The following is a 22,439-nucleotide window of genomic DNA, read 5'->3' as shown; positions in this document are numbered from 1 at the left end:
TGGAATAAAAATATTTAACTATCACTCTGAAAAACTGTCCACCTGAATTCTTTTGAGTATGACATTTCAGATTATCTATATTTGACGATTTAAGTTCCTATGAAAACTGCAGACCAGAGTAAGAAGAAGACATGGCTTATTTCTGTTAGTTTTTTAAAATCTTTATGACTTCTTCTATCATTTATATACTTTTTAAATGGTTAGTAAAACTTCAGTATTCATCATAACTACTAGTCTCAAAATATAGATAAAAGAATATGGGCATTTGTATTTCAATAAGATCTTATTGATAATATGAAAGTCTTTAACTGTAAATTAGTTTACATTAATTACTTATTCACAAATTCTAAGTAACCAAATTTTCTGGGGAAAAGTAAAAAAATATATTAATGTTTAAAATTAGAACAAATAAATTTATCATTTTTAGGAGTTCTTTTGAGTTCTTACTTTCAAACTTTCACCAAAGTAAATCCTCTAAAGACACATTTCATATATTAAAAATAATTTTTGTTATGGCAAGAATTTTGAGGTTTATTATGTATAAAAAATTGCCATACTGCAAAATTATTTTAGATATTTTTTATCCTAATCTAAAATTAGAATGTTTAATAAGCAAGGCTACAGATTAATTCAACATGGTATAGTCCTACTTCAAATAATATAAGATATAAATTGTATATTCTAGTGCCATAGATAGTATCTGGAAATAATTGTTTTGCTGTTTTCAAAAAATAGTTCTTCAGAATGCTTTATGAATGCAAGAGGGTATAGGAATGAATCATGAAATGCTAGGTCTAGAGGATAGACTCTATTTCAAATCAGAAGCAAGAAAACTTTCATCCTCAAAGTCTAAATTACTGGGCGCCTGGGTGGCTCAGTTGGTTAAGCGACTGCCTTCGGCTCAGGTCATGATCCTGGAGTCCTGGGATCGAGTCCCACATTGGGCTCCCTGCTCAGCGGGGAGTCTGCTTCTCCCTCTGACCCTCCCTCCTCTCATGTGCCCTCTCTCTCTCTCATTCTCTCTCTCAAATAAATAAATAAAATCTTAAAAAAAAGTCTAAATTACTTGTATACTTCTGACAAAGTTTCAGAAATTATTTCTCTTCTCTGCATACAATTTAAAAATATTAAAACTTCTAAAACTAAACTTTTATTTTTTCTGATCATGATAGTATTACATGCCCTTTGCAGAAAATCTAGAAAATTAAGGTAAACATAAAAAAGAAAGTAACAATAGTAGTAGCCTATAATGCTACTATTTTAAGATTATCAACCTAAATAACTACAAAGAAAATTTTAAATATAGAATATTTAAATACAGAACTCTACAACTAAATTGGAGAGGATAAATATTGTCTTTCATTTTTCATAGCTAGAAATAAATTTATTGTATGCATCATCATAGAGTTGCACATATTTTTTTAAAAAGGCACTATTAAAGGGAGAAAAATCTTAATTTTCAGAAATACTTATCATCAGGTAAATAAGGACATGTTTACATTAATGGTTGGTATGGGCTTAAGGTCTCAGTAAAAATATTTTACATTTGAATAACCTCCCCTCAAAAATCAGGAGTATAATGAGAAACATGGTGTCCATTCACAACCATATGTTAATAGTCTACATGCTGTTGGGGATGATGATCAGTTGCCAAATACCACATGCCTGTCTTTAGCACAGTTGATATATATATTGATTTTAGCCCACATATCATTGGTTTCTGCTCTTTGGAAATGCAACAAATTGTATTACTTATTTTTATTGCAATATATCATCTTTTTGTCAAGGAGGAAACCTGGGAGGAAACATATTCAAATTGATAGCAGAGATTTTAAAAGGGGCAATAGTTCACACATCCAGCCAATCCAAAGTCTCAAAAAAGTTTTTATTAATAATGTAGTTTCTATTCCAAAGAAATGAATAAATGTTAATCCCCATTTTCCAAACACTGTAGAACAAATTAATTTGGACTAAAGTCTTAATGGTGTCTGACTAGCTTTAGTGTATCAGGTGTCCTGGCCATGAAGGAAAATAAAATTACTGGGGAGGGAGGTGGGGAGAGAAGACAGGAAGGAGGCAAGGCAATCAGCAGTCACCAAACGCCATGATTACAATTTCAATTATTCATCACTGATATCAACACAATATTCATTAGTTTGAAGGAAGGTCCCCAAACAAATGAGTTACGAAGGCTCTATTAGCAAATTTGGTAAGATTATGTGCCCACATTATTTAAATTTTTATAATCATTCCAATATATAAAACCCAGTTCCTGTTAAAGGAGAATTTATAATCCCCTGAAGTCAAGACAGACCTGAGGGAATAAGAGATATTTAATCAAATATTTTAACAGACTACAGAGAAATTCAGAGGTGAGAGAAAGCAAATAAATTGCAGTGCAATGACAAACCTGTGGGATTATAGTTTAACTGAACCTACCATACAAATTAGTCTGCTGTGACATAGGTGGACAAATGACTCATACTATGTGATTTCATCTTGTCACTGTTTGCCCTTTCATGCAACCTCTTTGAAATAATTCTTTGATATCTGCCACTTAAAGTTTAATCACAGCAATGAGACCTTGGAAAAAGAGTACATATAGGAACAAATGTTTCTCAATTCTATGTATTCCTCATTTAGATTGCATTAATGATTATTGTTTGGGTAGTGGGTCTTGGATATTAATCACCGTTTATGGGTGAAAGTAGAATTGAGGTTGTTCAGTAGATAGTATGTACCACCACATTGTGTATTTGAATTTGAGCTGGATTAGAGTTTGTGTGTGTGTGCGTGCATGCACACATGTACGTGTGTATATATGTGCATATGTGCGTGTATGGGTGGGTAAGGTAGATTCCAGTGTGTCTCACTATGGGTACTGTCCAGTAGAGTAGGAAGGAAACTGAACCTTGCCTCCTCTGCATCAGGAATGCTCTTGAACTTTTAACTCAGGATGTGGACTAGAGATGAACTATAGATTCTGAGTCTCTTTATGAGCACATACATATCTAAACATTTCCTATGAGTCTACATGCCAATAGCAGCTACTTTCCTCAAAATAATACCTTTCCTCAAAAGTAGAAAAGTAATCCATATCAACCAAACAATCCAGATTTTGTAGTCCTTCCATAAAAGTTCTTGATTTTATTTCCACCAAAACTTGAGACTGAAATTGTACCCTATCAGGAATCTTTGCCCCATGCTGGAAAAGTCAGCATCATCTTGTCCACCAGAAAAGATAGCTCCTGTTCTCTCCAACAGGCAGTAAATGTTGCTGGCCTGAAGCAAGACTCCGTCAGAAGTCCTCTCAATCCAGGCAATGGCTAACTCCTCCAGAAATGTCAGAGTAACTCTAAACATCATTGGATACAATTATCATTTTCTCTTCTGTGTAATAATAGTAGAGGAGCTCCCTTCAAAGCAGAAATGATCTAGTCCACAGTATTTATTCTTCAAGAGTGCAGAGTTCTCCTACCCTTCAGGAAACTGCTGAGGTCAATAATTTTGGGACTCTAACACATTGGAAATTTTATAAGGTACTAGGTTGAGGATCACATTACTTTGTGGTGCAAAATATTTTCTTGAAGACACATCAAAATAAAGCTGATGGAACTAAATTTATCATGATTGTGTATTATATATAAAGGAGGGTGGGAGGAAAAAAAGCTGTTGTATTCACAACATATTGTCAATTCACAGAATTTTCTAGATTCTCTCCATTATATAAACCTTCCAAGATATAAATTCATTGTTAGAAATGTGACAGTAAATACGGATGGCAGATTTTCCAACAATGGGCTTAATTATAAAGACTGGGATAGCAGGCTATGTTAGCTACCAGATTCTCTGCTATTAGCTTCCCATCAAACTCTATATGCTCCCAAGTCTTGATTAACAGACTTGTAGAATTTTAGGTTCAGAAAGGACATTAAATGAAACAAAAAGGTTAATGTTTCATGCTATCACTGTGATTGTCATGTATAATGCTCTGTCAATCACACCTAAAATGAAATTACTTTCCCCACCTCACATGGCAATTTCTTGTCAGAATAGTAACTAGACTGTATTTCTTCTATTGGCTTTAAAAATGAATCACATAGATTACTGCCCACTTGCAAATTGACATGATTTTAATTATTCCTCAATATGTAACCTACAAAATAATTTCACATAATCATTACAACCTTCTTAAGAGATAGATATTATTATTCACATTTTATAGACAAAGATATTGAGACTGGCTAAGTTTAGTGGCTAAAAATCACACAGTCAGATTTTCAGCCCAGGTCTGACAGCCAAGGCTGTGTACTTTTCCACATTACAACATACTAAAACAGCCTAGTTGTTAGAAAATCTTGACTCACAAATACAAATAATTCCTAATGACTTTACAATTTGTGGGTCTTTCCCTTTTGTTCAGAAAAAATTAATCTAACTATTTGCTTGGAATAATCAATCTAGTATTTCCCTATTCTCTATGAATTTCTGAAAATAAATTATATATAATCTTACTTAACCCTTAAAATAATTGATTATATTTTTGGTGGCCAAGTGACCAACTCTGCTAGGGCATTGAGGATACAGTGATGGAAAGGGTATAATCACACATTCATTTTCTAATGTGGCAAGTCAACAATTTATGTGCATATACTTATTTTTCATTAGAATAAGAATATGGCTGTTATGTTTATAGATGCAGAAAAGAATCCTACAGATTATCATGTTAGTATGCACATGTATTCATTAGTTCATTCATTAAATACTTAATAAGCATCTACTATATGCATTTATTAAAGGATAGAGCAAGAAATAGACATTCTTGTCTCACTGAATTACATTGTAATGGGAAAAACTGTAAAGAAGTAAATGCATTACATTTATGTGTGTGCATATATATACTCTATATACACATATATGAAGATTGTATATATACTTAATGTGTATGAATACAATTTCAGTGAGCAAAAAGTGCTATAAGGAAACATAAAGCAAGGTAATAGAAAAGATAAATGTTATTTTAGATAATGCAGCACCAGAATAGAAATATTGTTGAAGAACACCAGTACAATATTTAATCCTTGGCTATTTGAAGGTAAAATATGTCCTTCCTCTTCTAAGTATGAGGCAGTAAAATATTTTAGTTTATTAAAGATGGACCAATGACAAAAAGACAAAAATAATACCCTTTTCAAAAACAGTACATTAGGTTTTCCCAAGAATGCAAAACTACACGTTTTATACTTGTGAATTTAATGTTGGAGAACCTGAGTAAAGATTCTAAACCTATCTGAGAAACAATTATACCTAGGAGCTAAAATATCTCTGCTGTACCATTTTATTTCATCAGCTTACATGAGAAAACAATTTTATGAAGACACTAAGCATTATTAAGCAATTAAGATTGGTTGTGAAACCAGTTTCAAACTATTTTTTTTTCCTGGCCTTATTTTCCTGTTTGTGATAAAGTTCATAGACATCTAGAGTATTAAATTTTAATGCTGGAACTCCTTCTTCGCAATAAAAAGTGAGTAGCATTGGCAAAACCAAGCAAAACAAAGAACACTTCAGACGTATAAGCAAAAACAAACAAAAAAAACAAACAAAAAACCTATTTTGGAGAATTTCTCTTCTAAAAAAAAAATACAGATTAATCCTTTACATTAAATATTTAATTTAATCTTTACTTTTTTATGTATTCTAATGTTTAGTTTTAGGAGATTGGATATGATGTTATTAAATTATTTTTCTTCTTGGAAATATTGTATTTCAATGAACAGAAAAAACAACAAACATTTTTGGAGAAAGTTTAAGAATATAGAAAATCTTGATGATTTAAAAATTTGGCTTTGAGGTTTACCTAAGTTTATCTTTAAGGGTACAGAGTCTAACACCTTGAATGTACCATCTACTGAATGAAACACCACCTTACATCAAAGTAAAAGAATATGTAAAAAATATCAAAGCAGAAGATCAACATCAGTGAAAATTAGATAATCCTTTTCACATTCTCTCCAAATTCAGAAAAATGAAACCACCACTCTTACAATGCCAAGAGAGCTGCAACTAGTCCAACATTTGGGACTTGGTCAATCTCACATTCAAATCCAAACAGACACAATCCTGCTAGTTTATGAGTGCTGACAGTACCCCTGCTCAAGGTGATAAGGCTTCAGGCATTGTGCACACTTAACCACCAGCAGCAGAATAAACACTGACAACTTGACAGTTCATCAATTGGAAAACCATTTACTCTTTTTGATACATGGAGATACTGGTACTAGAACCTTAATTTTAGACACATCTAAGTGAATCTGTACTGTAATTATTTGCATGGTAAGGTTTTCTCTTGATAGTATCTCTGAAGACATTGTATATGTGTTAACGTCCGTATGAAAGAACTGTCTCATTTATAAGTGGAGCTAGCAATCCACAAACTTATTCACAGTACTCTCAAAATTATGTAAGAGGTAGATTTGGAGTTTTATAAATTCAGTAATTATTTGAAATGGTAGTTTGGTAGAAAAGCATTTGTGTTATAACAACAAATAAAATAATAAAATAATACATATTTTTTTTAACAATAATGTAAAAGGTGCTATAAACATTATGGTCCCTTTCACATAAAATCTATGTAATGCCAGTGCACTGGAATATTTCCTTCCAATTTGGGAGTTAGAGTAAAGAAACACATAATTACAGGAGTGCTCTAATATTACTTAGGAATAAAGTAGACATAATTTGAAGTATATGATTCAATGTCAATGGAATAGATGACACAATATATGGAGTTTGAATTCAGAGCAGGGTGAAGTAACTATATTGATCTTGGAACTATATTGATCTTGGAAGGCTAAATGAAGCCCATTTCTGTCCCCCTCACAACCATGACTTTTTGAGCATCTGGAACCCATCCAACCTTTTGAATCATGAACTTAGGTATCTCTCCCCTCAAACACAACTTCCTGGCTCTGAAGGTCTTTCATTTAATGCAAATCAAAAATAGGCTCTTCAGACTTACTGAGGGCTCTCTTCTCTCAAGCCACACTTTCTGCCTGTTGTTGAGATTCCTCCTGTCTTCATTACCATACATGTCCAAGTGAGATTTTGTGATTTGCCACTTCAGCCATTACCCTGTCAATAAATATCCTCTCACCGCCTCATTTTGCTGCTATCAAAAACAACAAGCAAAAAAGCGATTTGATGAAATCTCAATCTTACATTAATTCAAATGCATTCTGTCCACCAAATGCTGTTGGACGAAAATATATAACCATGTAGATTAATGCTGCAATGAAATTTGAAACCCCTAAGAGCCAACAACACCACCTGGCAATTCTTCCATGTTTCCTAACTAGCCCTCTCTTCTGTTTGCTACAGCAGCTCTTTCCAAATGTATTCACCTTTAAACTTCCAACCTTCTTATCTCTAATATTTTCTGCTACATTTTCCCTCTTAGCATATGATCTCATCTCACACTTTTCCAAGAAAAGTTAATATATTTCATAATAATAACCTTAACTTTTTGATACCACCCATGAAGACTTGCTTGCATTTACACCATTCTTTCCTTACTCCCTCCCTCCATGATTCTGGAAAATGATGCTCTCCATGCCCAAGATTAAGCACTCCAGCCAAACGGATCCAGTCCCCTCTTTTTCTCCCAGACCTCTATCAATAATCACCTTTCTTTCCTTTATCTTCTTTCTCTTCTTCTCTACTGGCTCAATCTGAGCATTTGAACATACTCAAGTTTCTTTCATTCTGAAAGTTTGCCCCCTCAATTTCATGAAGCCATTTAATGGCCACTCTTATAGCCAAATTGTGGGTTAATACAATATTTATGCTTGTGTTTACTTCTTTTACTCGCAACCTTCCTTTTTACTTTCTGATTTGTTGGTTTTTCAACATATGGCATTACAATTCCATTGACATTTCCTTCATAAATGACAATTAATTGCAACATTTTTTGAGGTACCAGGCAAGTTCTGGATGTGTCACATCACTAACTCATTTATGAGTCATGATACCCCTGAGGTCACTTGGTTTTAAGTAATACAAAAATTTGAATAGCCTGACATTAGTAGCCTTTCTAACCCATTTGCCTTATTGCCTCTTCTTAGTTACTAATGAACCCTGAGTTCCTAATTTCAATAGACTCTCTTTAGCCTTTATACTACTGCTTTTCTGCTACATTGCTGACCACCCCCCTACTTCTTGAAATAAACTCTTTCTTCTTAGCTGCTATTATAATAGGAATATTATAATTATCATCCTTGTGCATACATACCTAATTATTAAATTGGGATGAATATTTTTGTAAAACAGGGGATAGGCTTTAGGAAAATTAATCATAGCACTACATAAGATAGTTTATACAAAAGACATTGGAAGAGGGGCACCTGGGTGGCTCATTCAGTTAAGCATCTACCTTCGGCTCAGGTCATGATCCTGAGATCCTGGTGGGATTGAGCCCCCCATGTCATATACATCTCATCGGGCTTCCTGTTCATCAGGGAGTCTGCTTCTCCCTCTGCCCGCCCCCACTTGTGCTTTCTCTCAAAACAAATAAATCTTTAAAAAAAGATACTGGAAGAAAGAAGAAACCTGGTGCAAAATGATTACACCTAAACTTGGTGGTAATTATTGGGAGTAGAGTGGAAGGGAAAAACATAAGGGAACTAAGTAATGCCTGCATGAAGAGCTTTTATTTGTATTTGTATAAGCCTTATCAGCAAATGAAATCATTTCTTTATATATACCTTAATGTGTACAGAGATCTTTTTTCTTTTTTCAAAATAAGGAATGTTATATACTAATCCTGATTTCACAATTTTAATAAGGCTAGAAAAGGTTTTCCCATATTTGACAAGTAATTAAGTAACAAAAACTCCAAAGAAAGATACATTACTTTTTGCTATAAAACCATGAGTATTTTCATTTTCTGAATCTTCAGTTATATTTAAACTAAAATTACTTTATGAATCTATGTTAATTATGTTATATAGTTTGTTTTCATCTGATTCTAGATAAATGTAGCTAGTTCTTATCACTAAATATATATGCCTGAAGGAAGACTTTTCCCCAACAGTTTTGACAACACTGAAGCTAGACTTAGTGCAATGATATTGTCAATATGCTGAAAAATGAAAACTAGTAATTTAATTTTCTGTGGCTAGGAGAAATATACTTAAGATGAAATAAAGACATTTTCAGATAAACAAAAACTCAGAAATTTGACCACAAGAAAACTACCAGCAAAGGAAATTTTAAGAGTTATACCTCAGGCAGAAGAAAAGAAATTGAAGCTACAGGTACAGGAAGGAGAGTAGAGCAAAGAAAGTGGAAAATATACAGACAGGTGTAAATAAATATTATTGCACAAAATAGTATTGGTAATGGAATAAAAAAGATAATATTTAAAAACATGACAAAAATAATCTACAATTTGAGATATAGATACATTGACTAAATGGAATGAAAATGTTCTAAGTATGCTTGTTATCTGAAAGGAGGACAAAGATATTGATTACATGTTGATAAATTAAGTATGTTGTAAATTCTAGCAGAACTATTAAATAAGTAGAAACAGAATACATAATTTGTAAATTAGTAGAGGAGAAAAGAGGAAATTAAATATATATATATGTAAGTAAATATGAAAGTACACACACACACACACACACACACACACACACTATCCAAAAGAAGGTAAGAAAAGAGAACAAAGGTACCTAGAATAGGCAAGACAAATAGAATTTGCAAAAAGGTAGAATGTACAAAATAATAGACTTAAATGTAAAAGTTTTAGTAAATACATTTCATAAAAATACATGAAATGCTTTAGTTTTTAGGAATGAAAGCCAAATTAGTGTCAAATAATTAATTATATACTTTTAATAAGAATTATGTGCGGAACAAAAGGATGTAGAAAAGTTGAAGTAAAAGTATAGTAAAAATAAATGCCATCCAAATAGTAATTGAAAGAAAGTTGGTTTAGCTCTATTAATAACAGACAAGATTTTTTTTTAGGGAAGAAAGCATTATTAGAAGTAGAAGTCTTGGGGCACCTAGGTGGCTCAGTTGCCTTCGGCTCAGGTCACGGTCCCAGGGTCCTGGGATCGAGCCTCGCATCGGGCTCCCTGCTCTGTGGGAAGCTTGCTTCTCCCTCTCCCACTCCCCCTGCTTGTGTTCCCTCTCTCGCTGTGTCTCTCTCTGTCAAATAAATACATAAATAAATCTTAAAAAAAAAGAAGTAGAAGTCTTTATAACAATAATTTTTAAAGTATTAATCACCAAGAAAAATATTCAAAAATGAAAGTAAGTTCAGATATTGAAATGTTTCAGATATTTTAAAAGATATTAACAATTTTATGCCAATACATATAAAAAATAAAAAGATCATAACAATAAAACTTCTTGAGTTGACGAGAATTAGAAAACATGACTTTTTTTTATTTATCATGGAAAGTAGAATTTTTTGTTAAAAAAATCCCACAAAGAATAATCTAGGCCCATTTTAGGGTGACTTACCAAACACTTAGAGAAGAAATTCTTCCAATTTTGTATAACTCATAAAGAATGGAAAAAGAGAAACTCTCTCCACCCCATTTCATGAAGGCAATATAACCTTAGTATCAAAATCCATGTGATACATTACATCAATAAGAGAAAGGATAAAACTGTATGATCATTTCAATGCAGAAAAAGCATTTGACAAAGTACGACATCTATTCATGATAAAAACTCTCCATAAAGTATATTTAGAGGGAACATACCTCAACGTAGTAAAGGAATATATGGAAAATCCACAGCTAATACTAAACCTGAAAGCTTTTCCTTTATGGTCAGGAATAAGACAAACATGTGCACTCTGACCACTGTTACTTAGCATAGTACTGGAAGCCCTAGCCATAGCAATCAGACAACAAAAAGAAACAAAAGTCAACCAAATCAGCAAGAAGTAAAACTCTTAACTATTTGCAGATGACATGATACTCCATATAGAAACCCAAAGGATTCCACCAAAAAACCCTGCTAGAACTGATACATGAATTCAGTGAAATCTCAGGATAAAAAATCAATGTACAAAAATCTGTTGCATTTCTATACACCAATAATGAAGCAGCAGAAAGAGAAATTCAGGAATCAATTCCATTTACAACTGCACCAAAAATAGTAAGATACCCAGGAATAAACCTAACCAAAGAGGTGAAAGACCTATACTCTGAAAACTATAAAACACTGATGAAAGAAATTGAAGATGACACAAAGAAATGGAAAAACATTCCATGCTCATGGATTGGAAGAATAAATATTGTTAAAATGTCTATACTACCCAAAGCAATCTACACATTTAATGCAATTCCTATCAAAATACCAACAAGAGCATTTTTCACAGAGCTAGAACAAACAATCCTAAAATTTGCATGGAATCACAGAAGACCATGAACAGTCAACGCAGTCTTGAAAAAGAAAAGCAAAGCTGGATGCACCACAATTCCAGACTTCAAGTTATATTACAAAGCTGGAGTGATCAAAACAGTATGATATTGGCACAAAATAGACATATAGATCAATGAAACAGAAAAGAAAACTCAGAAATGTAACCCACAACCAATCCTCAATTAATCTTCAACAATGCAGGAAACGATATCCAATGGGAAAAAGACAGTCTCTTCAACAAATGATGTTAGAAAAACTGGACAGCAACATGCAAAAGAATGAAACTGGATCACTTTCTTACACCATACACAAAAATAAATTCAAAATGGATTAAAGACTTAAATGTGAGACCTGAAACCATTAAAATCTGAGAGGAGAACACAGGCCGTAACCTCTTTGACACTGGCTGTAGCAACTTCTTTCTAGTTATGTCTCCTTAGACAAGGGAAACAAAAGCAAAAATAAACTATTGGGACTTCATCAAAGTAAAAATCTCCTGCACAGTGAAGGAAACAATCAAGAAAACAAAAAGGCAACCTATGAAATGGGAGAAGACATTTGCAAATGATATATCTCATAAAAGGTTAGTATCCAAAATACACAAAGAACTTCTAAAACTCAACACCCCAAAAATGAATAATCCAAATAATACATAGGCAGAAGACATGAGTAGACATTTTCCCAAAGAACACATACAAATGGCTAACACACATGAAAAGATGTTCAACATCTCATCATCAGGGATACAAATAAAAACTACAACGAGGTATCACCTCACATCTGTGAGAAAGGCTAAAATCAACAACACAAGAAACAACAGGTGCTGGCGAGGATGTGGAGAAAGGGAAACCCTCCCACACTATTGGTGGGAATGAAAACTGGTACAGCCACTCTGGAAAACAGTATGGAGACTCCTCAAGAAGTTAAAAATAGAACTATCCTATAATCCAACAATTATACTACTAGGTATTTACCCAAAGGATACAAAAATATTAATTTGAAGGGGCAGATGCACCATGATGTTTATAGCAGCATTGTCTACAATAGCCAAATTATGGAAGGAGGCCAAATATACATCGACTGATGACTGGATAAAGAAGATGTGGTGTATATATGCAATGGAATATTACTCAGCCATAAAAAAGAATGAAATCTTGCCATTTGCAGTGACATGGATGGAGCTAGAGAGTATTATGCTAAGCAAAATAAGTCAGTCAGAGAATGACAAATACCATATGATTTCATTCATATGTAGAATTTAAGAAATGAAATGGATGAACATGGGGGAAAAGAGATAGGCAAACTATAAAACAGGGTCTTAACTATAGAGAACAAACTGAGGGTTGTTGGAGGCGAGGTGGGGGGGATGGGCTAAATGGGTGGTGGGTATTAAGGAGGGCACTTGTGATGAGCCCTGGGTGTTATATGTAAGTGATCAATCAGTAAATTCTACTCCTGAAACCAGTTTACTGTAAACTAACCCCTCCTGTCCACCTCTCCTCCAGTAACCCTCAGTTTGTTGTCTATAGTTAAGAGTCTGTGAAACTAAATGCAATTTAAATAAAAACTTATATGTATATATAATATATATATTATATTTGTAACTTCTAGAATCAATTATAAAAAAAAAAGGACAACCCAAAAGAATATGTCCAAAGGACTTGAGTGGGCAATTAATTCCAAAAGAAGTCTGAAGTGTCAAAAAGTACAAGAAAATATACAGAACCTTTTTATAATCAGGGAAATGAAAATTTAAATCATGAAGATATATCATTATATACCCAATAACTTAATAAGAATGTTGAAGTCTAATGAAACCAAAATTTGGTGAGAACACAGGACAATGAGAACTCGTTACACTGTTGGTGGTATGAAAGTTAGTAAATCTCTACAAAAATGGGTTTGAGGTCATAGAGTAAAGTTTCAAGATATGCTTTCTTATATTAATTAATTCTACTCCTGGATACCAAACTCACAGAAGTATATTCACAAGTTTCAGAGTATATATTTAAGATATGTCCAAGAATGTTCATAACAGCTTTGCTTATAATGGTCTAAAAATGGAAACAGACCACAATGGATTGTTACACATTCCCTTTGGTAAAAACAATACAGTAATATATAGAAATAAACTACAACTACACGTAAGGACAAGAACAAATAACACAAACAGAATGTTGAACATAAGAAGCAAGAAAAAAGAATATATGAAATATTGAGTCCATTCATAAACTGAAATTTTGGCAAAACTCAATTATGTTATTTAAGGATATACATAGTGATAAAATTATACTTAAAATGTAAAGAAATGAATATCATAAAATTCAGACTAATGGTTATGCTACTGAGAAAGGAGGCCAGCGATGTATCAGGGAGAAGTATGTGGGGGTGATTAGGATGCTTGATATGTTGTATTTCTTGGCTGTAGTAGTGGTTGTTTCCTTTAAAATAATTCACTAAACTATCTTTGTGTTTATTTATAGAGTTTTTATATGTCTCCTTTGTTTCGCTATAAAACAATAATTAAAAAAACATTAGGGTAGTTTCCACTCCTCTCTAGCATAAATTTACCAGGAAGTTTTTAGTGTGGATTAGAATAACTCCTAACTTTGTCAGATCTAAGTTTCTCAGCATCCTATTCTCAGCACTGGAGAGAAACACCTACTGAAGAACCTCTCATTCTCAATGCAGCCACCTTTATACAGTTACAAATTTACAGCTGTGAGCTCTGGATGTACACTCAATTATCTTAGGTTTTTTCCTACCAAAAATATATAAACACAACAAATCCAAACTATAGAAAATTCATTTCTGCAGGGGTTCTTATTTTCTCCTTGAGAAAGTTAGTGAACCAGTAGTTCATAAAATATCCTTTATTGACATTCATATTCTTACATGTGATTTGTAGTATAGAATAAGAGCTCATTTCCTGCAAACCATTTTCTACCTATTACATGACACATAGAATTTGAACTACTGTTAATGTCACAGTTTAGAGTAGACTTTTCCTCTTTCTATATGAAATGTATCAAAGCTCTTATTCTGATTTTGTGCCTGTTACAAGTTAAAAACCAAGCAGTTATGCATTGTATAAATGTTAAATTCACTACTTTATACAAATTATTATGATAATGAATGGAAGATGATGGTAGTTCCCTAGATCACTTTTTTCCTTTAAATTATTCTAAGGCATAAATAGAATTTATTGCTTAATACTTCTGATAATTACTTAAGGTCATTTAAATGCCTAATTCTCCCCTCCCCATTCTCTTTCAAAATACAATATGGGCTTTAATGCATACTGTGATCATATGACATGGAGAAAAATCAAACAAAACTATAGTTACTTTAGGAAAAAACACGTATCAATGTGTCTGGTCTTACCTTGCGAACACCTCGGCCAAGCTCTTCTCCATAGTTGGTTCCAAGAATTTCAAAGTGAACATTGGGATTTCCTCCATTCTCTCCAAATTCTAGTTCTCCAGTCAACCCACTGACTCCACCCTAAAGTAAAGATATCAGTGTAAGATTTCAGAAGAAGTAAAATAACAATAATAATAACAACAATAACAATAATAATGAGAAGTGGGAGAGAAGGAGAAAAAGAAGTTCTAGGAATACTATTTCCATCAACAAAATAAATATTATATCAAGCGTGTAATTATTAACAGGCTATTGTACACATAATAAATGGAGAGCAATTGAAAGTTGACCTTGAGAATAACTTAATCCAATCTCATCCACTTTACAAACAAGGAAATTTATACTCAAAGAGTCAAATGACTACTGAAATGACACCATGGTAGAGCTGAGACTAAACTGCGGGCTAGGATTTTTGCCGCCATATCTTGTGAAATGCACAGTTCCATTAGTCAGAAAACAAGATGCTTCTGGAGAGCATAAAATCTACTCTGGAGACAAGTTTTGACAATATTCTTTATCTAGCACAATTCTAATTTGATTTAAAAATTATATCTGGGAATCTTAAAAGCCACGGTTTCTAACTTATTGGAGATTTAGTTTTTCCTTCTTCTTTAAATATCTTTTCCAAATTAAAAAAAAATTAAAAAGCTAAATTAGGCTTGAAATCTGTTTTTGCTCTTAAATAGTAATGCTGGCTGTTGAGATTCATTGGGAATTTCCAAACTTCATCTTTCATTCAACATGACAGATGTTCATTTCCCCAACAGATGGCAATGTAGGTCATACTTCTCTCTCTCTTGTTTACCACTCCTTTCTCAGTTTAGTTAATCAGCCTTCACCTTATTTAGGATTTTACAAATTAAAATCATATTCCAAATCACTTCTATACTAAAGCATTTTAACTTAGAATTTCAGCCTGATAATCACACTTATTTGGAAAAGTTACCTCCATTTGTAAATTCCTTCGATTATCACCTCTATGATGTTGATACCCAACTATATCTCATTTTGCCATAACCTCTAATTCAACGTCTAGGCTTTTTTGGCAGGTTTTATGCTGTTTGCTACATCTTCTACTTCATCTGTGTCTGGGAGCCCATCATATGACTCTATGTTCACAACAGATTCAATAAAACCATTGCCTAATCATTAATTTCAATATTTATTTCATTTTTGCAATAACAATAATCAACAAAACTGATCCTCCACGATTATTTCTTAATAAGCGAGCTTCTCTTTTATTATCTGGTTTTATTAATGAAAGTATGTTGAATTTGATATGTCTATGTTCTTCTCATACATGAGTTAGCAGTCAATAGCATGGATTTTGGAGTCAGACTACCTGAATTTGATAAATGATGTTAGAATCCACTAGAGCTGGTAAACCTGGCTAAGTCACTGAATTTCTCTATACCCCAATTTCTACATCTATTAAATAGCAAAATAATAGTGCCTACCCCAGAAGACTATTATGTGTCTTATAATACCATACCCATAAAGAATATAGAAGAGTGCTTTAAAAGTGGTGAGAGCTTAATTACTATCATCATCATCATCATCATCACCATCATCATCATCTACATGATTATTTCATTCTTTAATTTCAAAGACTTTCTAGTTTTGTCAGAAATTGTAGACATACTCCTGGTCTTTTTCAACTAGTTTATTAGGGTTGCAAAATTTCATTTTATGCTTGGATATTTATGTAGTTTTGGGAAATGTTTTTGCAAATTTTGACTCAGTTACATTTCATTGATTAGTATTTGGGGCAAAAAAGTGTTAAAGCAGCTGGTCTAAGATCCATTCACTTATTTTACTGTTATGTGTGTTGTGGGAGGAGGGGGTGCGGGTCAGGAGAAGAAAAAAAGAAAGGAGGTAAGGAAGTTTAATGTCCTTGTCAACTAGAACTCCAGGTAGAAACTAGTAATATTTAATAGGAAGAAGAGTCCTTATCTATAAAAGCCCTTAGCAGGATGTCCTCCACTGAAAACTTATTGTTGTAAATAAACTCAGAATCTGTAGATTAATGGTTTATGGCTCCCTGGAAAATGTCCTGAAGCTTTACCCTTTCTAGAGTAAAAATGGAGACATTTCATATGTAAATGCTCTCTGTTGTATGAGGTAAACTGATGAAACTTTCCTTGGAGACAGAATGTGCGTGTCCAACGTGGAAAGAAAGGATTCGGAGAACCATGTAGAATGCCCTACAATCTCTCTCCTCTGTGCCTCTTAATTTCCTGTATCTTGATATGGGCAAATGAACCTATTATTGCACGTCAATTTGATCCTATGTGTTCCTTCAGTATTAACATCTCAAAGAATCCAATTATCACTCTAGAATTTGAAGACTGGGGTAAGTACCATGGATCTTATTATCATGAATATCTCTAAATAGCAAATACTGTAGGAGTTTGACTCACAAATATAGCTTATATTTCTAAACCTAAGTAAAATTCTCGGTATACTAAAATCTTCTATTACAGATTTTCTTGTCCTAATTCATACATCTACCCCAATAATATCTCCTAATTACATCAGAGTTTAAATTTCTGTGTCAGTACTTTATTTCTAGGGAAAAGAACAAAGATATTATGTATCAATATGATTGCTACATTGCAAAAATGCTATACTCCTGAAATTTTTAAACTTTTGAGCACTAGATTGCGTGGCACTATATTATTATTCCCTGTCAATACTCATATGGCCTATCCATTGCTTGTATCTGGTACTGGGGCAGTTAATACTGATACGGCCTATCCATAGCTTGTATCTGGTACTGAGCAACTTAGTCTATTTACACTGTATACAAGGTACAAAAAAAATGTAAATCAGGGGACCTGCACTTAGTTAACTGTGGCCTCCACTTACCTTGTTCACCTTTTTGACTCTGTAATTTGTCTTCTTTGTGTTACATTCTTAATGAGCTATTAGCATGTGTAATCAGTAAAATCTTCCCTCATGAAGATATAAGGGATGCTTGAGAGGTTGGAATTTCAAGCAAATAAACCCTTTATCTGAAGCCCCTTGTTATCTGCCCCCAACTTAACCTCTCTGATTTTTGATTGCCTAAGACTATTCCCATGCTTTTGAGCTTTTTCTTTTTCTTTTTTTTTCTTTTTTCATTTATCCTCAGATCAACTTTGCAAACTGAGCCTTGATAAAAATACGTGCTGGCCAGGTGGTAATGAGCAGTCATTATCTTTGTGCATGCACAGTTGCATTTTTTATCTCTTGGTGATGCAGCAGATTCTAAACAAAACAAGCTAATGGGACATTGATAGTATGAATAACACATACAAGTAATTTCTAAACGTCCTTTAAATTGACAGTAAAAATTGCTGCCAGAGTAAACCTTTTTTAAAATACCAAGTAAAATTGGTCTTGATTTCATCCTACCTAATCTATATAGGAATACCAGTGGGTATCAAATATGGAATGGAGAGAGGCGGAAAAATAAAATAAGGAGAATCAAAGGTTGGGATTAATTTATCACTGGATAATCAGTTTCTCAAAAGACAGAAGTTTGTTGTTCCCCTATAGATAGGATAAGTTGGAGGAAAAAAAAGAAGAGAAAATATTTACTAAGAATTTATTTCCCTCTGTTATGAGGCTAAAGGACTTTTCCTTATGCTTGAACTGCACAGTAACTTAGAGATACTTTTGGAGGATCATATGGAACATCAAATATTTATGACACTCGCCTAATTTCCTTATACATATTTCTAGGTTCCTTGCAACTTGCAGACATGCTTGGTAACCAAGAACACCCTGTTAAAAAAATATGAGCCCAGAAAGGCAGAGATCACACTGAAAGATGCCAGACTCAGTGGTGTACCCTGGTGCCCTCATGTTTCATAAGTTAATTTCAGAGAGAAAAATCCCTGACAGGAAATATTACATCTCTACCTAGAAAAAAAAATGTAATGGTAGATAAATACTACATTATAAGACGAAGAAAACCACAAAAAATAATAAAAAAAAAACACTTCATTTGCGTGAAACGTTTAGGAAAATTTGAAGTTACCATATAACATTTATGTGTGTTATATATGCATAATATGTGCATATGTGTATTTGCCTATACACATATGCATTAAAATATTCATTCATAATAGATACTTGCAGTGAACCGAGAAGTCAATAGTTGTTAGTATTTTGATTATGCTATCTATATCTTAGAGATAAAGACACTGAGGTCCAGATGAGAAGTTATTTGAGGAACCTGAACTGAAATCTCCATCCTATGCTTCATACTTCTTCCCCTAGACTATATAAACTGTGTGCCCAACATTATATATATATATATATATATATATATATATATATATGTACATATCATAGTGGATTGCTCAAAAATATATGTTGAACTGAAATAAGTTAAAATTTATACCATTTTACCCACTTCGTGATTCAGATGTCCTGAAACTGGAGTATACATTGACATGTCTAGAAGAGTCCCTATTCTAAGGGAATAGACAGCATTTTAAAAGATCTAGTGGCAAAAAAAGTTTATTTGCACACGTTATTGTAAAAACGCTATATTGTATTCCAAGTCAGTCCTGCTGCTGGTAAGTCAGATTATGTTTTCCTAAACTATCTTTCTCTCCTTCAGGTTTATAAATTCTAAATGGTACGTGGTGCTTTACACCAAAAGCAAAGTAATATGTTTTCATTCCTCTAAGTATACAAATTAAGTAACAACAACAAGAGCCCCAACTTATTAGGGTTATTTTTCTCCAAGTCAGAAGCCTAGAATCTTCTCTTCTTCCCTGCATGTTTATGTTAAGTCACCAAATCTTATTTTAATCACCTAAATATCTCTCAAAGACATCTATTTCTATCCATCCCTACCACCAACACCATTGCCCTGGTTTCCTTTGAGTTGGAACACCAGACTGTTAAGTCTCATTTTCTCATCCAGTCTGTCTTGGTCCAATGGCAGCTGCAGAATGAATTCTCCACTTGGCAGCCACTGAGTACAATCCAATTTTGTCACCACCACCCCGCCCCCACATTTAAAATACCTCAGTAGCTTAAGCTTGCCCCTTGAATAAAGTTCAGGAACTTGAATATGGTTTACAAAACTTTTCATAATCTTTCCCTGTCTACCTTATTTTAGCTAATGAGGAACCAAGTCCCTATTCTACCTCTCTTCTAGCCACCCCAGTTTTATTTCAGATGCCTACATGCGCCAAGCACTCTTTCCTCCAAGCCCGAGAATATTCTCTTGCCCTTGCATGAAACATCATTCCTTCCCCATTCCTGGAATACTCTTCCCTTTCTTTTCCCGGCTAATAACCACTCATCTTAAACGTTTCCACATATCTGTCATTCTTATAGCTAAGGAGGTCCTCCAGTCACATATTTCCAGAATAGTTGGTGTTTCCCTTTTATAGAACTAATCACACTTGTAATTATTTTTGGTATTTCTATTTTCCTTCCTTATTCTGTGACCTCACGGTACAGCATATGGTAGCACTCAGTAAATATTTGTTGAATGAATACCATATAAGAATTAGAGTAATTTCAATATTTTTGCCATTTCAAAGAATACTTCTTTAGATACCAAGATGCATCAAGATCTCTTTTAGATAGGCTAGGTATCGATACGAGAAAATGTATTGGTACTAAATGATTTGAGATACTGACATAAATGTTGATATATTCTATCTTGCTACATATAGTATTGAAAATAATCACCATAAAGGATTTCGCAGAAATTGATCAATTAAGCCAATGCTGAAGTGTTTGATTTAAGGATCTAGCAAATCTTGATTGGCTTACTCATGTAGAATACATAGAAAATGTCAGTGTTTATATGTAATCACATATTTTGAGTGTAGTATTTTTCTTAGGTTTTTTAAATTAAACTAAAAGATATAAGCATATTATTTTTTTCTAAAACTCAGCTCTCATTTTGTCATATCCTTGCTCAAAAAATTCTTTAGGACCTTTTATTTACATACAAAATAATTTCCTCAATCTCTTTCCAGTCGACTATTCTCTCCATGTATTTTATGCACTCTGGTAAATTAATCAATTGTTGTCATTGTCCACATAATTTATTCCAATAGATATGGCAGCTAGAGTGCTCCCACCACCTGAAATATCCTCTCTTCCATAGCTTTACCTATCTTAAACCTGTTAATTTTCAAGTTCCCATTAATATGCTATCAGTTTCATGCAAATTCTTCTAATGTGTTTTCTCTGTTTTGGGTCAGGTTTCCCAGAAAATAGCTCTGAAATGGGGATTTGCTTGCGTGCAGCAGGGTTACCTGAAGTCCTCCTAAGAAAAGCACCTGCCAGGGAGTGCAAGAAGAGGGGCTGGAAAGGGAGAGGTGAAACAGTGATGGAAATACAGCAAGGGCTCAGGTGATGCCTGGGGCCAGTCCCTGGGGAGGAGTAAAATCACTCTGGAGTTATCCCCATCAGCGGCAAGGGACTCAGACTATCCTGCAATGATGGGTCACTGGGTGCATGCAACTCTAGGAAGGAAGTGGAACAGCTCCCTGCTGCGCAGGGCAGTTCCTGGACAGAGGCTCAGCTGTGTGCTTTCCTGGGAAAGAGCACCTCAGCTGAGAAATCAGGATTGAGTGTGTACCACCGCATGGCACACTCTTTCTAAGATTCCACAGGTTCCTATTTTTACCACTTTGGGGGCCTTTCGTTGTCTCTCACCTTAGAGGATAGCTTTTTGTATAATAATGACAGTACTCATTACTAGGCTCTAAATTCTTTCTTGGGTAATCACATAAAAGAGTTTGAATAATACATTCCACACTATAGGCATGTGATAAATATCTGTTAAAAGAGTGATAAATACATGAATGAACAGAGTGTACTCTTGGAAGCTGTTTCAACATTAACAGTAAGAAAAAAATAGAAAATGATTGCCATTTAATTTTAGAACAAGTCTGTAAATAAAAATACTCTGCCCACATTGCCTGAACGTAATATTCCACAAGCTAAGAAAGACGGTAGATCTATATGGATTAAACTGATTTCTAAATGTCCCAGGGAAGTGGTTTTCAAACTGTGGTTCTAAGAACCAATTGTGGTGGGAGTCCATCTATGGAGATCCTCCCCCACTTTCTTTCAGAGCAGCTCAGGTGTTGTTTTACTTATTATTTCGTTTAAAAGGCTTGAAAGTCTCTAGGGCATGTAACCTTAACAAATTTAAATTATACAACATGAAAACTCCTTACCAAAATATATACTACAATTAAATGTAGGTTCTCATAATACACTAAAGAATGCGTATGTGTGCTAATAAACTTTTCGCCACAAGAGCTTATAAAAATGCAGTCCATGCCTTTAGAATCGTCCCCTTGCAGACTCCTCAATGCACACTCCAAATTCAAGGCATTTGAAAAAGCCACATTGAAACTAAGATATTGTTTATATAATATTTACACATGGTACCTCTACCCTTGATTTCTCGGTGTGTGGTATTTTCTTTAGCCAAATGATTTTGACAGTAGTGAATAAAACCACTATGCAGGGGCGCCTGGGTGGCTCAGTTGGTTAAGCTACTGCCTTCGGCTCAGGTCATGATCCTGGAGTTCCAGGAT

General features: G+C 33.7%; 1 protein-coding gene across 5 annotated transcripts in view; it reads right to left on the bottom strand.

Annotated features, from left to right (window-relative positions):
• Positions 1-22,439, bottom strand: part of GRID2 (glutamate ionotropic receptor delta type subunit 2) — a 1,431,476-nt gene that overhangs the window by 520,769 nt on the left and 888,268 nt on the right. For all 5 annotated transcript variants that reach the window (XM_027599851.1, XM_027599852.1, XM_027599850.1 and 2 more), the window contains exon 8: positions 14,830-14,949. In XM_027599851.1, the coding sequence (XP_027455652.1) occupies positions 14,830-14,949 (120 nt within the window). The remainder of the gene's footprint in view (positions 1-14,829; positions 14,950-22,439) is intronic.

This window comes from Zalophus californianus, chromosome 2 (genome assembly GCF_009762305.2).
Source record: "Zalophus californianus isolate mZalCal1 chromosome 2, mZalCal1.pri.v2, whole genome shotgun sequence".
NCBI classification, from domain to species: Eukaryota; Metazoa; Chordata; class Mammalia; order Carnivora; family Otariidae; genus Zalophus; species Zalophus californianus.
The sequence above is the reverse complement of the archived record's forward strand: the minus strand, read 5'-3'. Positions and strand labels throughout refer to the sequence as shown.